The 17,795-nt window shown below is 42.9% G+C and overlaps 1 protein-coding gene across 1 annotated transcript; it reads left to right on the top strand.

The window, feature by feature from the left end:
- Nucleotides 1–1,014: 1,014 nt before the first annotated feature.
- On the top strand, nt 1,015–7,509 carry LOC135113032 (pancreatic lipase-related protein 2-like). The gene is made up of 9 exons (XM_064027961.1): nt 1,015–1,187; nt 3,216–3,438; nt 3,619–3,767; nt 3,945–4,042; nt 4,446–4,599; nt 5,020–5,132; nt 5,652–5,760; nt 6,138–6,300; nt 7,055–7,509. Exons 1-9 carry the CDS (start codon nt 1,160–1,162, stop codon nt 7,149–7,151), a joined length of 1,134 nt encoding a protein of 377 aa, XP_063884031.1. The 5' UTR covers nt 1,015–1,159; the 3' UTR covers nt 7,152–7,509.
- The last annotated feature ends 10,286 nt before the right edge of the window (nt 7,510–17,795 follow it).

Here is a 17,795-nt window from a genome sequence, read left to right as displayed (position 1 = left end):
GTTAGGTTCAATTAGGTTAGGTTAGGTTTAGTTAGGTCAGGTTAGTTATAGGAAAAGTAGCTAACGGATGACAAAAGGAAGGAAGGAAAGTGTTTATATGTGCGAGAAAGAAAGAGAACTCTAATATACTTGCAGTGCTAAAATTAATCGTTCAAGTAAGGGACACACACACACACACACGGAGTAAAAAAAACGGACCAGTATACAAAGTGAACGCAACTTTATTACAATGCAAGTGCTTTTTCTTATAATTTAGTAATGAAATGCATAAGTCGAGATTCTCAAGGATTCACTTCACTCTGCCTTGTTTTGTGAAGCTGAGAGTGACCGGGTGCTGAGCTTGATAGACTGAGTGTTTTCCTCCATTGATTTCCCTTGAGCCACGTTGAATTATGAAACAACAGACATGAGCTTTTATTCTTCAACATTTTCTTTACATCCCTTTACATAAGACGATAAACAGTATTTGTTTCTAAGCATCCGAATTTAGTTTTTGTGCGAGTATTAAGATATTTTCTATTGATGAATCTCTCTCACACTTATAAGTTCTTTCTCTTACTGGAGGTAGAGCACCTCTTCAATATGTATTTTTTACCTCAGTCCTCACCTTCCTTTTCTCTTTCCTCTTTTATCTTTCGGGATTCTTTATCCTTTAATGCTACTGAGTTATCTATTCTCTCTTTCCACTTTTCTACGTCAACCTCACCATCATTCCCCTCTCCTATATCCTCCAATTCACTCCTTTATTTTTGTTTCTTCAAATTTATCATATAACAGTGGTCAACAAACTAACAATACCAAGGCGTATTATCAAGTATTATCATTAACAAGTCATGTGCCTCGGTATACTGCATTGGCCTTCACTTTATCAGCACCCTAAAGACGCACGACAGCCTTCAGGTTACAAAATCAGTAGTGTTATTATTATTAGCAGCAGTAGTACCAAGTGGGGGTTCGTCACCTGCAGCGTTCCCAGGATTGTAGATAAGGAGGCGAGGTGGCGTGTTGTGGGGCAGCCCCGTCGCAATAACACTCGTCGCCAACAGGATTTAACCCCGAAGAGGGTCCCGAAGAGCCCACTGTGCCAGGAATACTGGAGGAGGCCGCAGAGGTCAGTCAAGGAAGCTCAGTCTCCACACCACTCGAGTGTCACGTCAGAATGCTTTCGATGCTGCTGCTGCTGCTGGGTGAGTAAAATGGTCTCCAGGCCTTCCCGTTTTCCAGTCCAGAGACGATCTATACTGTACATAGTTGTTGAGGACAGCTGAGACGATCTATACTGTATACTGTACATATTTGTTGAGGTCAGCTGTAATGATTATGGTAGGTCTAAAATTGGTCTTCTCTTGCGGAGACAAGTATTTTGGAGGACATGTTCCTTGCTTCAAATTGTATAACACCAGACTTCTGTAGAGACACGCTCTTGAGGTACAACGTTACAATGAAAAGATTATTAAATTTGTTTAAATATTACTTTTTCCCTTTTTTAGTATCTTGGTAAGTAACTAATAATAATAATAATAATAATAATAATAATAATAATTAATAATAATAATAATAATATTAAACGGTTTATTATTTAAGCAGTTAACAAGCTGAAAATGTACAGAGGGGGTGGGGAAATACTTAACAGTAATCCTAAAGGCAAGTCTAATCTAGAAGAGACTGTTGATTGATGGCTCGCACCATGATGGGAATCGCGCTGAGTCTGTACCGGTCCGTGCGCGGCGCCTTTAGGGGCGTTATCTTGTTGTGGTGTCTGGTGGCACGGACCGGGCGAGGCGCTTCAGGCGGCAGCACGTGTCCGAGACGTGGATGATGCAGTAATCTCCTTCCAAACTCCTCCAGAGCCTCTCGGCGCCTGGTGGATAGTCTGAACAGACTCAGGGTGGTCAAGGCTTCTTCATAGGTGGTGTAGGCAGGGCCAAGGATGACCCTGCACGCCCTTTTCTGCACACTCTCTAGTTGTAGCTGTTGAGTGTGTGTGAGGGAGGAGGACCTCGCCGGGGAGGCATACACGAGTTTGGGGAGGATGAAGGTGAGGTACAGCCCCCTTAACTCATCTGTCGGCGTCCCCAGCGACCCGAGTCTGCGCAGCATGTACAGCCTGTAGGTAGCTGATGTTACGGTGATGGCGACATGCTGGTTCCAGGTCAGCTGGTCGTCCACCGTGAATCCGAGAAGCTTGGCACATCGGACCACCTGGAGGGGGTGGGGGCCCACTGAGTAGGGGAGGGGGCACCGGTACAGAGGAGGTACAGAAATGCATCACCACAGTTTTGCTGTGGTTGGTCATCCTGCTCTCCTCCGTCCACGTCTGCAGTCGCTCCAGAATTGCTTGCAGTGGAGAGTAGTCCGGTTTCTTGGTGGAAACTGGGACGCCCACGGTGCAGTCGTCCACATACTTCCAGCGATTGGGGGTCAATGAGGGCGTCGTTAATGAGGAGGAGGAAGCATAGAGGACCCATTTTGGTCTCCTGTGGGACCCCCACATGTCAGCTGTTGGAAATAAGAGACAGAGCCCTGATAGCGAACGGCCTGACGCCTCCCTGTGAGGAAGTCGGCTAGCCACGCTACCAGGTTAGGAGGGAGACCCAGACTTATTGCCTTGCCGATGACAACAGTGTGATCAACAAGATCAAAGGCTTTTTTGAAGTCCACAAAAGCAACAGCTAGAGAGGTGTTTCGCTTGTCCAGGTGGCTGTGGATGAATTCAAGGAAGCTTGTCAGGTAATGGGAGGTGGAGGTGGCTTTAATATTTCCAAATTGTCTGATATCCACGGTATTACAAAATCTTCACAAATAAAGCTAGGGATGGGGGTGATAGAGACTGGCCTGAGGTCATTGAGTGACTGTGGACTGGAAGTTTTGGGGATGGGGGTGACGTAACATGTCTTCCAGTCCGCGGGGCAAGAGTGTTGGGAGAGAGAGGCGTTTATTATGGAGCATAGCGGTGTTGCTAGCTCTACAGCAAACTCCTTGTAAATTTTTATAGGAAGGACAGTGGGTGTGGTGGATCTTGGTTGGAATTTGAGTATTCTCTTAAAAACATCCACCGCCTGGACAATGAGGGGAAGGGAGGGAGCGGGAGGATAGGCAGGAAGCGTTGTGGTGTGGAGGGGAGGAAGGGTTTGACAGATAGCAGTGTGTGTGTGTGTGTGTGTGTGTGTGTACGCAAGACATGCTCCCATTTACATGTACACTCTGATCCACAGTCGGGGCGATGACCGCCGTCACCGCCGCCCCCCACCACGCCCCACGCGTCCCTGGACATGCCCTCCGAGTTCCCCAGCACGTCCCCAGACACGTGCCCCGTCATGCCCACCGGTACGTTCCCCCACACGCCTCCGAGCGCGCCCCCTGGCACGTCACCCGACACGCCCCTCAGCACGCCCCCCGAGCCTCCCTGGAGGACGTCCGCTTCCTACTGTGGACCAGGTGAGGACACGGTGGCCTGAGTGGACACCCGAGGTTATTTTTCGTGGGTGAGAAGCATGGAAAGCACACGATTTAGCAACACAATGACTGCAAAGCACAGTAACTCGCGGGTGTTGGGAAACACAACGCCCTCACATGAAGGCTAGCACTGATTGACATTTTTCTTCACCCTGCCGGCAGTAATAATGCAGGCGATGGCGAGTACCAGACGCTGAAGATAGGAGATCTCAACAGCCTGGGTCACTTCAACGGCAACAACCCAACCGTGGTGGTGGTGCACGGCTTCTCGAACCACGGCTACGAGGGCTGGCCGGTGGAGGCCAAGACAGGTGGGTGGTGTCTGGCTGGGGGAACAGAACTTAAATCTTTAGTTTTAAATCCTATTGGGATTCTCTTTAATTACAATAGCTTTGTAAAGTAACATTTTTCCATGATCATTATGGACATCGCATCTGCCCCACTCTACTTTCCTTGCCGATGACGCATCCTCTTTGCCATATCTCCAGAGCTGCTGAAGCTGGGCTCGTACAACGTGATCTCGGTGGAGTGGGGCAAGCTGGCCGTGGCGCCCTGGTACCCGTCAGCCGTGAAGCACGTGCCGCAGGTGAGATTCCCTCTTGTTTTAATTCCCTATGAGAGAATGAGAACAGGAGTCCTCACACCTTTTAAAGTTGACATTTTGAGGAATGTGTTGGTTGCTGCAGTACAGGAACAGATAAAAAGATTTAAGGGAAAAGGACGAATAGAGATTAGGTTTGGAGCAAAACATAAATTAAACAAATACGAACAAAATAACACACAAAGAGAGAAGAGTAGTAACAAAATCAATATCTACTCTAGGGATCATGTCAGTTTTTCCCATACTGAGAAAAAGAAGCAAGAAAGATTATAGTTAAGGCCATGTGTAGTATATCTAGGTAAAACTAAGCAAACTGAATAACTGCGCGCGCACACCCACATACACACAACTATCCCTAACAACTAACACCCGCGGTTCGTGGCGGCAGGTCGGCAACCTCACCGCACGCTTGCTAGACTGGCTGCACGAAGCGGCGGGGATGCAGGCGGCGGGAGTGCAGGTCGCGGGACACTCCCTCGGGGCTCACGTGGCGGGCGCCGTTGGACAAAACCTCAAAAACTTCCGCCTTCCTTTCATCACAGGTTAGTCCTCCTGCTGCGGGGCATCTGAAGTGGTGCTACAAAGCAATGCTGAACCGAATTACGTATTACTCTTACCCATATTCTGTCCACCTTACTAATGCCTGAGTTAACTAGAATTTCTTTAATCCCTTTCACTGGTACACTCTGCAACTCCTTGCCTTAGTATTCTTTGCCTTGTTTATTTTTTTTCCTACTTTATGATGTTAGACGAATACTTTAAAGAGAAAAATTTTGAGACAAATGCCAGTCTCCATCCATGGCCACAGATCTCCCTCTACACCTCCGCCAACAGCATCAGAAACCTGTTCCGTCCACTAAGAACACATCTCTTCTTATCCATCATTCCACCTCCACCTCCCTTACATATTTAACGCAACCTTTTTCACTCCATCGCCCTCACGTCCCTCCTCTACACGCCAGGCATGGACCCAGCTGGTCCCTGGTTCTACGACAACCCGGAATCGTCTCGCCTTGACAAGACAGATGCAGACTTCGTGCAGGTCATCCACACCAACGGCGGCAGCATGCTGGCGGTAAGGAAGGGCTGCTGTGCGTTGGGTGGATCTCAAGGGGCAAATTACCACTTATGCCTGTAATTTGACCTTTAACGTCCAATAGAGGTGACATATAGTCACAATAAGCAGAGTGAGGTTGAATAAAGACCTCAATATCTCAATAAAACTGCTTCAATACAGCAAGGGAACACTGCCAGGCACATGACCGGCACTTTACTTTCTGTATTTCTAACCTTTTCCATTTTCCCCTGCTTTTCGTTTTATCGTACTTATCTTTTTCCTTAACTTTCTTTCACTTACTATATTAACCCTTTTTTTTCGGGTTTTTATAATTTTTCTTTCCTCCTCCTTATCCATTCACTGTACCTCTCATTTTTTCTTCTTTTCCTGCCGATTTTGTCTATTGTATCCTCGTAATGTAACAATTGCTCACTATGTTTCTTCATATCCTTGACAATATTATCCTTTACATTTCTTTTCCACTACTTTGGCTTAACTCGTCCTCGTCACGTAATTGTTCTCTCCTTCCTTCGACAGGGCTGCGTGGGGCTCAAGGACAAGATTGGTCACGTGGACTTCTTCCCCAACGGCGGTAAGCACCAGCCGGGCTGCACCATCGGAGGCAGCTGGATGGATCTGCTGACAGGTGAGTGCTGCTTGATGGCCGCTGCTGCTCCTGCGTGCATCGTGTATCTCGTGTTCCTTGGCTCTTTCCCTTTTCTCTTGGGGACTGACTGGCTGACGCGAGAATTCAGATTTTGTGTCTTCAGTTTTGTTCTTCTCGTGGACTTCGAAGTAGAACATTTTTCTTTCGTCCTTTCCTTGCTCTTTTCCTTTAAACTTTTCACATTTTCTTCCCCATTTTTTCTTAATTTTTCTCTCATCCATTCACATGTACTCCCCTCTTATTTTCCGTTATTGTTTTCAAAGGTTTCTTTGTTCCTCTCATTTTTTTCTTCTTCATTCACTTGTTTCTTACCATTCTCTAGTATCCCTTTGTCGTGACGCCAGTGTCTCCGGCAGGCGGGTGCAGTCACGGCAAGTCACACATGTACTGGATAGAAAGCATCAACGGCACGCCCGCCTTCGTGTCTCGCCCCTGCAATGACTGGGCCACCTACACGAAGGGCGTCTGCAATTCTTGTGGCCAGGGGTGCCTCAACATGGGCTTCCATGTGGACCGCAGGTGAGGGGCGCGGTGCTTGGGTGGGTTGGGCTGCGATGGAATCCGTGAACTGGTTATTGTCTGATGGAAACATTATCACGAAACTATGTATGCAACTTAGGAGAAACACTGCTGCACATGTATACAAAACTGATTATTTTTCAGACGAGACTGCAGCCAATATAGATGTAAAACAACAAACACTGCTGCACATGTATACAAAACTGAATATTTTTCAGATGAGACAGCAGCCAGTATAGATGTAAAACAACGAGAACAATTTGACTTTATCTCTGTCAGCAAATTCTTGATGACACGATAATTGTTAATCACTCCGGCCAGGTGTTTAAAAAAAGGGCAACAAGCTGCTGCCTCTCTGCTGTGTAGTGGAGAGAGAGAGAAAAAACAAATAAAGTTTAAAGCACCAAATATTTTGAGATTCGGAAGAAATCACGTACACTAATTATTTTCGCTAGTTACTAATTATTCATTGCCTATTCCATGATAAATGACTGGATTAAAGAAAAATTACTGATACACTAAGAGTAACGCGATGCATATTCCTATGTTAAAACCGCTGACTAATTAGCATCATGCATTTCATATAATTAGCAGCAGTGGCTAACTGTGCAATAATAAAGGGCATCTTTAGTCACAATAACCACGACAATCACAGAATTTTGGACTAAATAATAGTTTCCCTCCTAATTCATCACGCTGACTTTTTGTGCATTTGCCTACTTACTTAATGTAACCTGTTTCCCTTTCCCTGCAGCCTGGAGGGCACCTACTTCCTCAACACCAACAGGCACCAGCCATTCGCCATAGGTGCCGTTCCCTCCCCACACTATGAACCTCACTATGGAGCTTAAAGGTGAAGTTATGAGTGACTGACGCGCTGCTGCACTTGGCGGAGAAAGTGGAGAACACGGACACGGTGAGGCGCGGCGGCGGTATTGAGAGGAGGGCGTGCTGAGCTCTTCCACTGGTTAACGGGAAGAGTGAAAGTACAAATAGTGAAGCCTTCCCCAAACCGTCCCACTCCAGCACCAAGTAACTGACCAACCCACCCACGAGACGACGACGAAACCAATGTGGCGGCAAGTTTTATTGTTAGTATAAATGTGACATGGTTTAATTTCTGACGGGGGCAACTCGAGGCCAATACAAAAACTCGAAAGGAAGATAAATAAATAATAAAAATAGATAAATAAATAATAAAAAAAAAAAGGTGACTATTTCTAAACACCCTTCCCTACAACACTTGTACAGCTGTGTCTAAGCCTCGCACTAACGTGACTGGTCTAAGTTTACACTTCACATATGATTTTGCAATGCACAGAGAGCAAGAAGTAATCAAGAAAGAAGTAATCAAGAAATTAAAGCCTCTGAGCCTTTACAGTTTTATTTTCCCAAAGCAAAATGTTTCAAGTCAATTAAATTTAATATACAAGTGTTGTGCCGTCAGAAGCAGTCTAAAGGTTAAGCACGGCACACACGTAGACACCTTATGGCCATAAAATGAGGTTAAGGTGATGAACAAGATAAAATAATACTCATTATTGTATTTTAGTAGAGTTAATATATAAATCGACGGTTTCTAAAATGATTGAATTTTTCAGGCAATATATGAATTGTTCATTTCATTAATTTACTGTATAAAGCAGCTGAGAACTGCAAACTGACAAAGATTTCGACTATTTCTTGACTAAAAGGGGGCATTATATTGACATGGACAAATAAACATTAACCTTTAGTATGCTTTCACTTCCTATGGGATGCCTCGCACCCTAACTTGGTCCTACTAATCAGAAAATTGAAGGTATAATTTGAAACATTTATCAGAGGCCTTAAAATAATGATAAACTTCCATCACACATCAGGGTGACAGATTGCATTGATTTTTTAAAAATGAATTAATTATTTTTTTTGCTGTATGCACGTGGCTTGTTAGGCCAAAACAAATATAAAAAACTTTTCAGGGAAGAGTTTGATCACCCTGTAATGTATGTGAATAGATCTGAATTTTTACATGCAAACCTAAATTTTGACGACGTCAAAAGACATCAGAGACTACATGACCGGTTTGCTGTAGTCAGATTTTTATTTATTTTTTTTTTTTTTGGAAATTTTAGTGACCGCGCCTGTTCAGTGTTGGAGCCAGGCGACTTCTTACCATTGATGAAACTTTATTTTCTTGTAGAAATCAAATAGGATTCAGGCGGTACAATAAGCCAACAAGTACAACAAGTACAACTAACCTAAACGATATGGCCTGTTGTATAAATATGTGAAGAATTCCATTCACCTTCAGGACCTTCACTTTTTCATACATCAGCTGTTGGTCCCTTTTACCCAGTTCTTCTATCTCTTCACAGTTGCCGTTCATCCATATTTCCTTTGTCTCAATATATTTTCGATGAATTTGTCTGTTTAGTACATTATACTGTTCCTCATTTCCTCCTTTAAGCTGTCTTCTTTCATCCATCATGTGCAAAATCTCCAGTGTCATCCATGGTTTCCTTGCTCTTTTCTCTCTCTGGGATTAAATTGTTTCCTTCTTTGATAGCTTTTTCTAAATTATTCTATTTTTGTTCTACCGTCTGTTCTCCTGTGCATTCATCTTTCAGCTGTTCATACTCGTTTCGTGCTTTTAATGCATACTGATTCTTTATTCCCTCTGTTTTTAACAGTTGCAGGTGTCGTCTTGGTTTCCTTTCATTAATCCTTATCTTCTTAGGCTTTACCTGTACAGTAGCCACCACTGGTACGTGGTCACTATTGCAATCAGCTACTGGGTACGTCTTAACTTGCTGGATTGAATTTCTAAATCTCTAGTTTATGGTTATATAATCTATCCGGTTTCTAACTCTGTCACCAGGACTTTTCCATGTCCAGAGATATCTTGGATGATGCCTGAACCACGTGTTTGCTATTACTTGTTCACTCTCTAAACACCAGTCCACAAACCTATCACCTCTCTCATTTCTTTGTCCCAATCCATGTGGACCTACAATGTTCTTCGTTCTTCCTAGTCCAACTTTAGCATTAAGGTCACCCATCATTATTATAACTCATGTTCTTTGCATTATTCTCTTGCTCGATTTACTTCGGAATAAAATTGGTCAACTTCAGATGTGGGTGCATATACTTGTATAATGCAGATGTTGAAAAGGGACACCTTTTAACCCTTTCCTTCCGGCAATCGTATATATACGATTGCATCAATGCGTCCGTAGCGACGGCGATCATACCCGTAATCAAGATTTCGCGCCTCAATTTTGAGCTCCAAGCGCGGTTTCTCGAGTCAGATGGTGTTGTCACTAGCTCTGGAAATTTTGCGGTAACTAAGCTATTTTCCCTTTCTCCGGGCGACACTTGGCAACCCCAGCGACCCGCCGGGTGGAAAGCACCATGATAAGTGCGAAGAGACATCCTGATAAGATAAGGATCTCAGATCATAACTCACCATGGAGCAGGACAGAACAATTATGTATTTAGCAGTGCTTCTGAGTTTGAAGACAGTGACAGTGAATATTTAGAAGAAGAAACTGAAGAAAGCGAAGACATTAGTGAGGACTCGGAAAATGATTTACAGGATCCACCTGTTTTATCAGAACAGAGAGATGAGGATAGTGGTGATGGAGATCAGACTCCAAACATCGTCCAAAGTGGCTCACGGAGACGCAGGCGTTCCCCACGTGTTCTGGCAAGACGATCAAGGGGGCGTGGGAGTGGTGCGAGGCGAGGAAGAGCACGTCCTATAATCTTTCAATGGAGGGAATTGAATGAAATATTTTTTCCAACTATGCCTGATTTTTCTGGCGAGTCTCCAGGGATAACTGATGAATTCCCTCCTGTTCAACATGATTGTGATTATTTTATGGCATTTCTAAGTGATGATTTATTAGATCTTATAGTGAGCGAGACCAACACCCATCATGATCAAGAAACAGCAGATGAGTGGAAAGAGTGGAAAAACATTACTAGAAATGAACTCCTGTCCTTCATAGCCCTCACCCTTCTTATGAGCCACTCTAGAAAAGGCATGAGGCATGATTACTGGAGCAGGGGTGACCTACTGTACATGCCCATTTTTGGACAATATATAACAAAGGACAGGTATGACAACCTTCATTTTTCCATTGATGAGACTGATGATCCACTCTGGAGAATTAGGCCAGTCATACAGATTCTCAGAAATAAATTCAAATCCTTTTTCAAGCCATTTCAAAACCTTGTCATAGATGAGTCACTAATGCTCTTCAAGGGAAGACTCAGATTCAAGCAATATATACCATCAAAGCGCCATCGCCTTGGTGTGAAAATGTATATCATATGTGATTGTGAAACAGGATATGTGCTTGATTTCATCTTCCACACTGGCACTGACATTGATCACATCACGAAGCATCATCCCCTGGGCCTTTCTGGCTCAGTAGTAGAAGAACTGATGAGAAATTATATTGGAAAAGGGCATATCCTGTACACTGACAATCGGTATACAAGTCCAGCATTGGCAAGGTATTTGCATGAAAATAATGGTGGTGCTGCGGGGACTGTCAAATCAAATAGAAAAGATATGCCACAGTTTGAAAGAACACAAAAAGGCGATGTGATCAAATACAATACCCATGACATAATAACACTGAAATGGCATGATAAGAGAGAGGTCCATTTGCTCTCCACAGTCCACACAGGACAAATGGTAAATACCAACAAGAAGCACTGGAAAACAAAAGAACTCATTTGGAAGCCAGATATTGTTGTTGATTACAACACAAATATGAGGCTCGTTGATAAGGCAGATATGCAAATAAGCACAGTGGACAGCCTGAGGAAAAGTACAAAATGGTACAGAAAAATTTTTTTTCACTTGATGGATATCTGTATGCTAAATGCTTATAATCTTTACATGACAAAAACAAGTGAAAGATCAACTCTCAGAGCATTCAGACAATGTGATAACAGAAATGTTGAGAAGATTTGGCCAGCAGGTGCCTACACATTCACGCTCAGGTAGACAGAGACATGCACTCCAGGGATCATTGCAACGTCTAGATGGCGGAGTGGCTTTTCATTGCCCCGTTCACGTCCCTCCGACACCAGGAAACCCACGCAAGATGGGACAGCGGGAATGCATAGTCTGCAAGAAAACGACGAAGAGGGAGAAGAAACGTAAATTGGTCACCACAATGTGCCAAGGGTGTGATGTTGGATTGTGCCTTAGGGATTGCTATAGCCAATATCACTCCCTCAAAGGTTTCTAAGTGAACAAGAGGAAGCTCTACATTCAACACAATTTGCTAGGTAAATATAAATGTTTATTATTTTATACCGTACTGATATAAAATTTCTTGTGAGATTCACTATAAGGGGGTCAGAATGACAGCTGTTTTCGCCCGCCCATGTTATTTCCCCTTCTCACCTTATCACAGGCAGGACGGAGGGAGTGTGTCCTTGAAGGAATCCAACATTTCAGTCTACATACGCATAGTATTTCACAAGGTAAAATAAATGTTTCTTGAATAGTACTATATGACAATCCTGTGTGTGTGTGATGACTCATCTTCCTCATGGCTGAATACATCTATATTCCCCTGACAGGTGACAGTCCCCTTGGGAAATGCTGCTCAATTTACTACGGAAACGACATCGTCTCGTAGTGATGGGAAATATTTATTTAGTTATAGTTTTGTACTTCCTAATTATAAAAATGTGCATATCATATTTTGTAACAATAAGTGATCTAGGCTTACTAGAATTTACTCCTACCTAGCTATAAAATATCGTAGTATATGATAATCTAGTAATAATAGTACGTCTCATTTGTAATAACAACATAGTTACTTGAAATAAAATATTTTGTCAACTTATTCCTCACAAGGATGCTGGATTTGGTATATCTCTACTTGATTATCTTCATCGGAAGAGAAATCTGATTCATCCTGCACCATCAGGATAGTATCAGATGGTGAAAGATGTGGGGAGGAGAACATGCCAGACATGACAGAGACTGAAGGTGAGGTATAAGGAGAGGAAAATGAAGGCAACCGAAGAGGTGAAGAGAAGGAAACTAAGTAGTTTAGAGGACTTTGAGGTGATGGAGGAGTGCGAAGTGGTGGTGTGTGGGGAGCGAGAAGGAGGGACTTCAGGTGAGGGAGTGTGAAGTGAAGGAAAGAGAAGGAGGGATTTCAGAGGGGAGTTGGAAGTGTTGGAGAGAGAACGAGGGACTTCATGGGATGGAGTACGAAGTAGAGGTTGGGAAGGAGGAGTGTGGGACAAGAGAGATCACTGGGGAGGGAGGAGTGCGAAGAAGTGAAGTGGAGGAGGGAGAAGGAGAACTTTGAGGGGGTGAAGGAGATGCAGGAGACGAATCTTTGGGCGGTATTTCTGTCATGACTAACTTGCAGACACTGATATCATTGGCTTCCGCTGCTTCTTGCCAGCTATTGTTGCAACATACCCTAAATTTTCTAATATATCTAATTCTTCTCAATTCTCAGAGCATATTTTATATAGTCACATGTTTTTCCTCCTCTTGTACAGGAAAGTGAACAAAAAAAAAATATTACCTATCATTCTTTCATGTTAATTTTTTCATTATCTTCGATTTTATAATAAAATGGTAGAAGGTAACTTGTCAGTGTGTGTGTGTGTCATCGCTCTCCAGGCTGTTTCTGGAAGACGGATCACGCAGCGGGAGGAGGAGGAATCCTTGATAAGGCATGAATCCTTGATAAGGCATGAATCCTTGATAAGGCATAAACTGAACTTTCAGAGGTCACATCGAGCTACAAAGTACATCATTGTATTCAGAATAACAAATAAAATAATTATTAGTATTCAAACAGTTTTCTGACAATTTCTAGGTTTACCATTTTTAGCCGTCATAGCAAACGGGAAAATAGTTTAAGCGCCGGAAGGAAAGGGTTAAGCGCACTACAATAACTGTCTGATACAGCCCAGTATCCAATTAGACATTTTTTCATCATTTTATCTAGCATCACTCCTACCCCTCTCTCAGCTGTCTGACCTCCAGAGTAAATAAAACTTCCTCCTGTCCGTGTCTCAACACATCCAACTCCTGGCCATCTCACTTCACTGAGACCCAATACATTCACATTCAACCTCCCTATCTCATTCTCCTTTTTTCCTGTTTTATACATTGTTCTAATGTTCCAAGTGGCGATCCTCATTTTACTTCTTTTCGGCTTCTTTGGTACAGTAGCTTGATGACGGGCGACTGTCGCCTGTACCGCGTGACTATTTCGACCGGGCAAGGCATCCACACCATTCTCAATAGCATGGGTTCCATTAACGCCGTTGTGGTGTATTCTTCATAACATATCCATGGTTTTTCTTGAAATTATACATGGTGAGGCCTCCAGTTCTCTTCCATGCCATGGTTATAAGCCATGGACCTAGCCTTTGCCTCAAAAGGCTTACCCTACAAGGCAGCAGGTGGTTTGGAGTCAAGAGTTTTCCTTCTAGCCGTCAAGAGTTTTCCTTCTAGCCTTTGCCTAAAGAGGCACACCCTGCAAGGCAGCAGGGATCCTAGACGGATGCTACCACTCCGGGACAGAGTGGACCTGGGAGTAATGACGATTAAAGGGTAGCTCCACTTTCCCTACAACTCACAAGAGTCCCCAATCAGAGCCTCGCCACCGGATGCAGTTTATAGTCTTACCCAGGAGCAACATAACATATACAATCTATTAAACAATAAAGGAAACCAAAGGTGACGAAACATATACAATCTATTAAACAATAAAGGAAACCAAAGGTGACGAAACATATACAAGTCAATAAGCAACAAAGTGAATGTTACATTTACCAAATAATAAGCAATAAAGGAAAACAAATATATACCCCCCAAAAAACAAATATAAGTACCTCAGACGTGTACGTGATGAAGTGTGTGAGTGTGTGTGTGGGGGTGGGGGCGGTGTTCGTGTTTGTCACTTCCCCTTTTAACTCACGTCGATATAACCGAATGCAGGCAACTCGAGGAAGGATGGTTCCAACTGCGAGAAGCGAGTGAGACTGAGGAGGTGTGCAGATGGAAGTCAGTTGTCAGCTCGGTTAGTTAGACGCGAGTCGAGACGTGTTTCTAAAGCTTCGTCCTTATGATACCATCACGGTGTGGTTGAGACGCGGTATTCGAAGCCGATGGTTAGTTGGAGAGATTAGTGGTTGGCGAGGCGGGTACGAGGGTCGTAATAATGTGTGTGTGTGTGTGTGTGTGTGTAAAATTCAAACAATGTGAAATGCTATATACATTTCACGTAGACTTTATTCTCTATACAGCGTAGACATTGACATACCTAACCCACTGACATTTCTCTGCAGGAGATAGCCAAGACAACACAACGCTTTGTCTCTGTGGGAATGAAAACTTAAACGCGCTTCAAGTCCCCGCGCTCCATCCATTTCAGTCGCCTCAGGCTCATCGACACGCTGGGACAGTTTTCTTGCCTCATCGCCGCGAAATGGCCAGTCAGGCAGCTTCCCTGTCATCATAAAAACATGGGAAACCAAAAACTAATGTAAAAGCACACATATTGAGATGTACCGTTGCGCTGCGCTGGTTCTCGGGAGCCTCGCCTGTGTAGCGGAGCCGCTGCTCTGATTTACGTATCTTTTCCTTTCCGACGAACTATTAGAGTTTATGAGCATTAGGTTCATTTAGTTAATTACTAGGGGATTTATGCTACTGAAATATATATATAATATATATATATATATATATATATATATATATATATATATATATATATATATATATATATATATATATATATATATATATATATATATATATATATATATATGTATGTATTATGATAGTAGAAATTCTACAGTAATGAACTTATCACAACAAGGTCCATAAACACCAACAGAGAGATAATGAGCGATAATTTCGTGTTTTAGTGTCTCCTTTTACGATACACCAGTCTTTAAAATTATACCTATTATTTCTTGTTGCTAGATTAAGCGTACATTATTCTTCACTCAAATAAAAACATATATATATATATATATATATATATTCTTTAATTATATTTTCTTTTTATATATTCTTTCTTTATATTTTCTTTTTATCGTTTTTCATTTTTTTTAGTATATCTTCAGTTAATTCTCAAATGATTTGATGGAATGCAATGAAAAATGATGCCAGACATCAACACGGGTAGAGACTCCCTGTCCCATGTGACACGACAAGCTGTGGCAATAACACATGTATCTCTGAACACGAACCGACTCCAGAAGACAGTTGTCTTGTCTCGAGGAGCGAAGCGAGCGCCAACTGATGGAAGAAGTTACTGATGTAGCATGTTGGAAGAAGAAAACCGAGAAGAAAACCAAAACTTACTAGAAAATCTGCAAGAAGAAGAAGAAGGAGAAGAAGGAAAAGGAGAAGGCGAAGAAGGAAAAGGAGGAGGAGGAGGAGGAGGAGGAGGAGGAGGAGGAGGAGGAGGAGGAGGAGGAGGAGGAGGAGAAGGAGAAGAATCTTCTTGAAGAAGAAGAGGAAGAGGAAGAGGAAGAAGAAGTTAATGAAAAAAAAATGGCATGTTGAACACCTACAATACTGAGGAAAATAAATATAAGACTGCGTTTACACGAATCGAATCGAATCAATTCAAGCCTTGAAGAATTATTTGATTCAAGCAATTCTAAATCAGCACAGTTCTCCCTGCCTGAGTCTAAGTCAACACTCAATAGGACGTAGTATATGCTCTCGCTGAAACAGAAGTGTTGCTGTCGCCTAGGCTACGTAGGAATGTACGATGAACGCAACAAGAGGTGTTTGTTGTTGCAAAGGAATATCCCACTTGAATTACTATTACTATTACTACTGCTACTACTACTACTACTACTACTACTGCTGCTACTACTACTGCTACCAACGACAGCACCACACCAGTCATGAGAGACCAGCACTTACTGCAAGAGAAATCCAGACACTTTTCGAAAATTTAACCATCGGAACAACCTCTACAGCTGCCCCATTCAGCTCAACGACGTGTTGGTAAATGTAGGGCCACGCTTAACACCTTGGGAACCCTCCAGACACCCTGAAGTGGCTACAGTAGTCAAGCAACATACGAGCCTTATGCTCTCGTACAAAGATGATCACCACGTCCGGTAGTATGGTACTTGCGCCTCCACTGGCTCGTCGTGACTGATGAAAAATGGGTCCAAGTGCATCAGTGACTGAACTGGCAAGACTTCACACGAGTTGAATTAATTCGAATCATTTGGTGTAAACAGTTCTCGTCGGAGTTAATGTGTGGTGACCCCACACCACAGTATATATTATATTGTCAAGAAAGAAGAAAAGAAGAAAGAAGACAAAATAAGGAAGAAAAAAGAAGAGAAGAAGCTAGAATAAGTAAGAAGAAAGAAGAAATGGAGAAGATGAATGAAGTATGGAGAATAACAAGCGGTCACACAACCCAGGAAAGGGAAGGTAATTAACACTTGATATCGAGAAGCTGAGAAAACAGAAACAACAGGAAGACGGTCATAAAACCTGGGAGGGCAGCCTGGGCCAAAGAGGTATTAACGGTAATGATAGTAGGGACAAGGCAGAGAAGGGATTCTAAAGGGAAAGTAGGCCAGGAGACGTGAGGCACCGGAAGGTCAGCCTATAGAAAAATTCCATCGCCCATTTACGCTCCGCCTCCAAACTGCCGCTACCCTCTGACTGGATTCTGTATCAAGCACCACGCCTGTGGGCGGATCACATGCATAAATGAGCAATGTGAATGGTAGATATGTAAAATGTTATGAAAATAGATATTTTTTTAGGGGAAACAGGCAGTCCCAAGCAACTGTATATTACAGCGTGCAACAGTGCAATAATTTAGTAACGGAGAGTAGCGGAGCGTAGCGGAGAGTAGCAGACACAGAAGCAGAGAGGGCCTCACCAGAGAGGGGTCGAGATGGACGGAATAACTTCAAAGTAAGTGGAGTTTTAAAGGATAATGCAGTCTATAAATCAATTATCTTATTAAAGGAGGAACAGGATGTTTGACTGATGTTTAATGTTTGGTATGACAGGTGTGTATGATGTACGAAGATTTACTCAGTCATGGAATGTTTATAGTAATTGATGTGTTGCTGATATCATGTGTGTTTTTCTAACTGAACATTAATGGCGCCGACTGAATATTTGTTGTGTTTGTGCATTTGATATTGTCTGTGTTTTGCACGATGATTGCGTTGATCAGTGAATATGTTGAAGAGATATAAGGTAACACCTAAAAACTTTTATTCAAAGATGAATGCGAGTGAGAAATTTTGACTTGTAAGAAATGTAAATAATTAATAGTTATTAATTATAATATGAAAATGTTTGTGAGTTTTCCAGTAGCCTTTATAAAGCAATTCCTTGCAACATCTCGGACCACGACACGTTAATTACTACTCGCTGTTTGCGGTCTGTCAACCAATCCTCTATCCACGCAGCGAGGTCACCTGCTATGCCGTGAGCTTTTACTTTGTGCAGG

This window comes from Scylla paramamosain, chromosome 2 (assembly GCF_035594125.1).
Source record: "Scylla paramamosain isolate STU-SP2022 chromosome 2, ASM3559412v1, whole genome shotgun sequence".
NCBI classification, from domain to species: domain Eukaryota; kingdom Metazoa; phylum Arthropoda; class Malacostraca; order Decapoda; family Portunidae; genus Scylla; species Scylla paramamosain.
The sequence above is the reverse complement of the archived record's forward strand: the minus strand, read 5'-3'. Positions and strand labels throughout refer to the sequence as shown.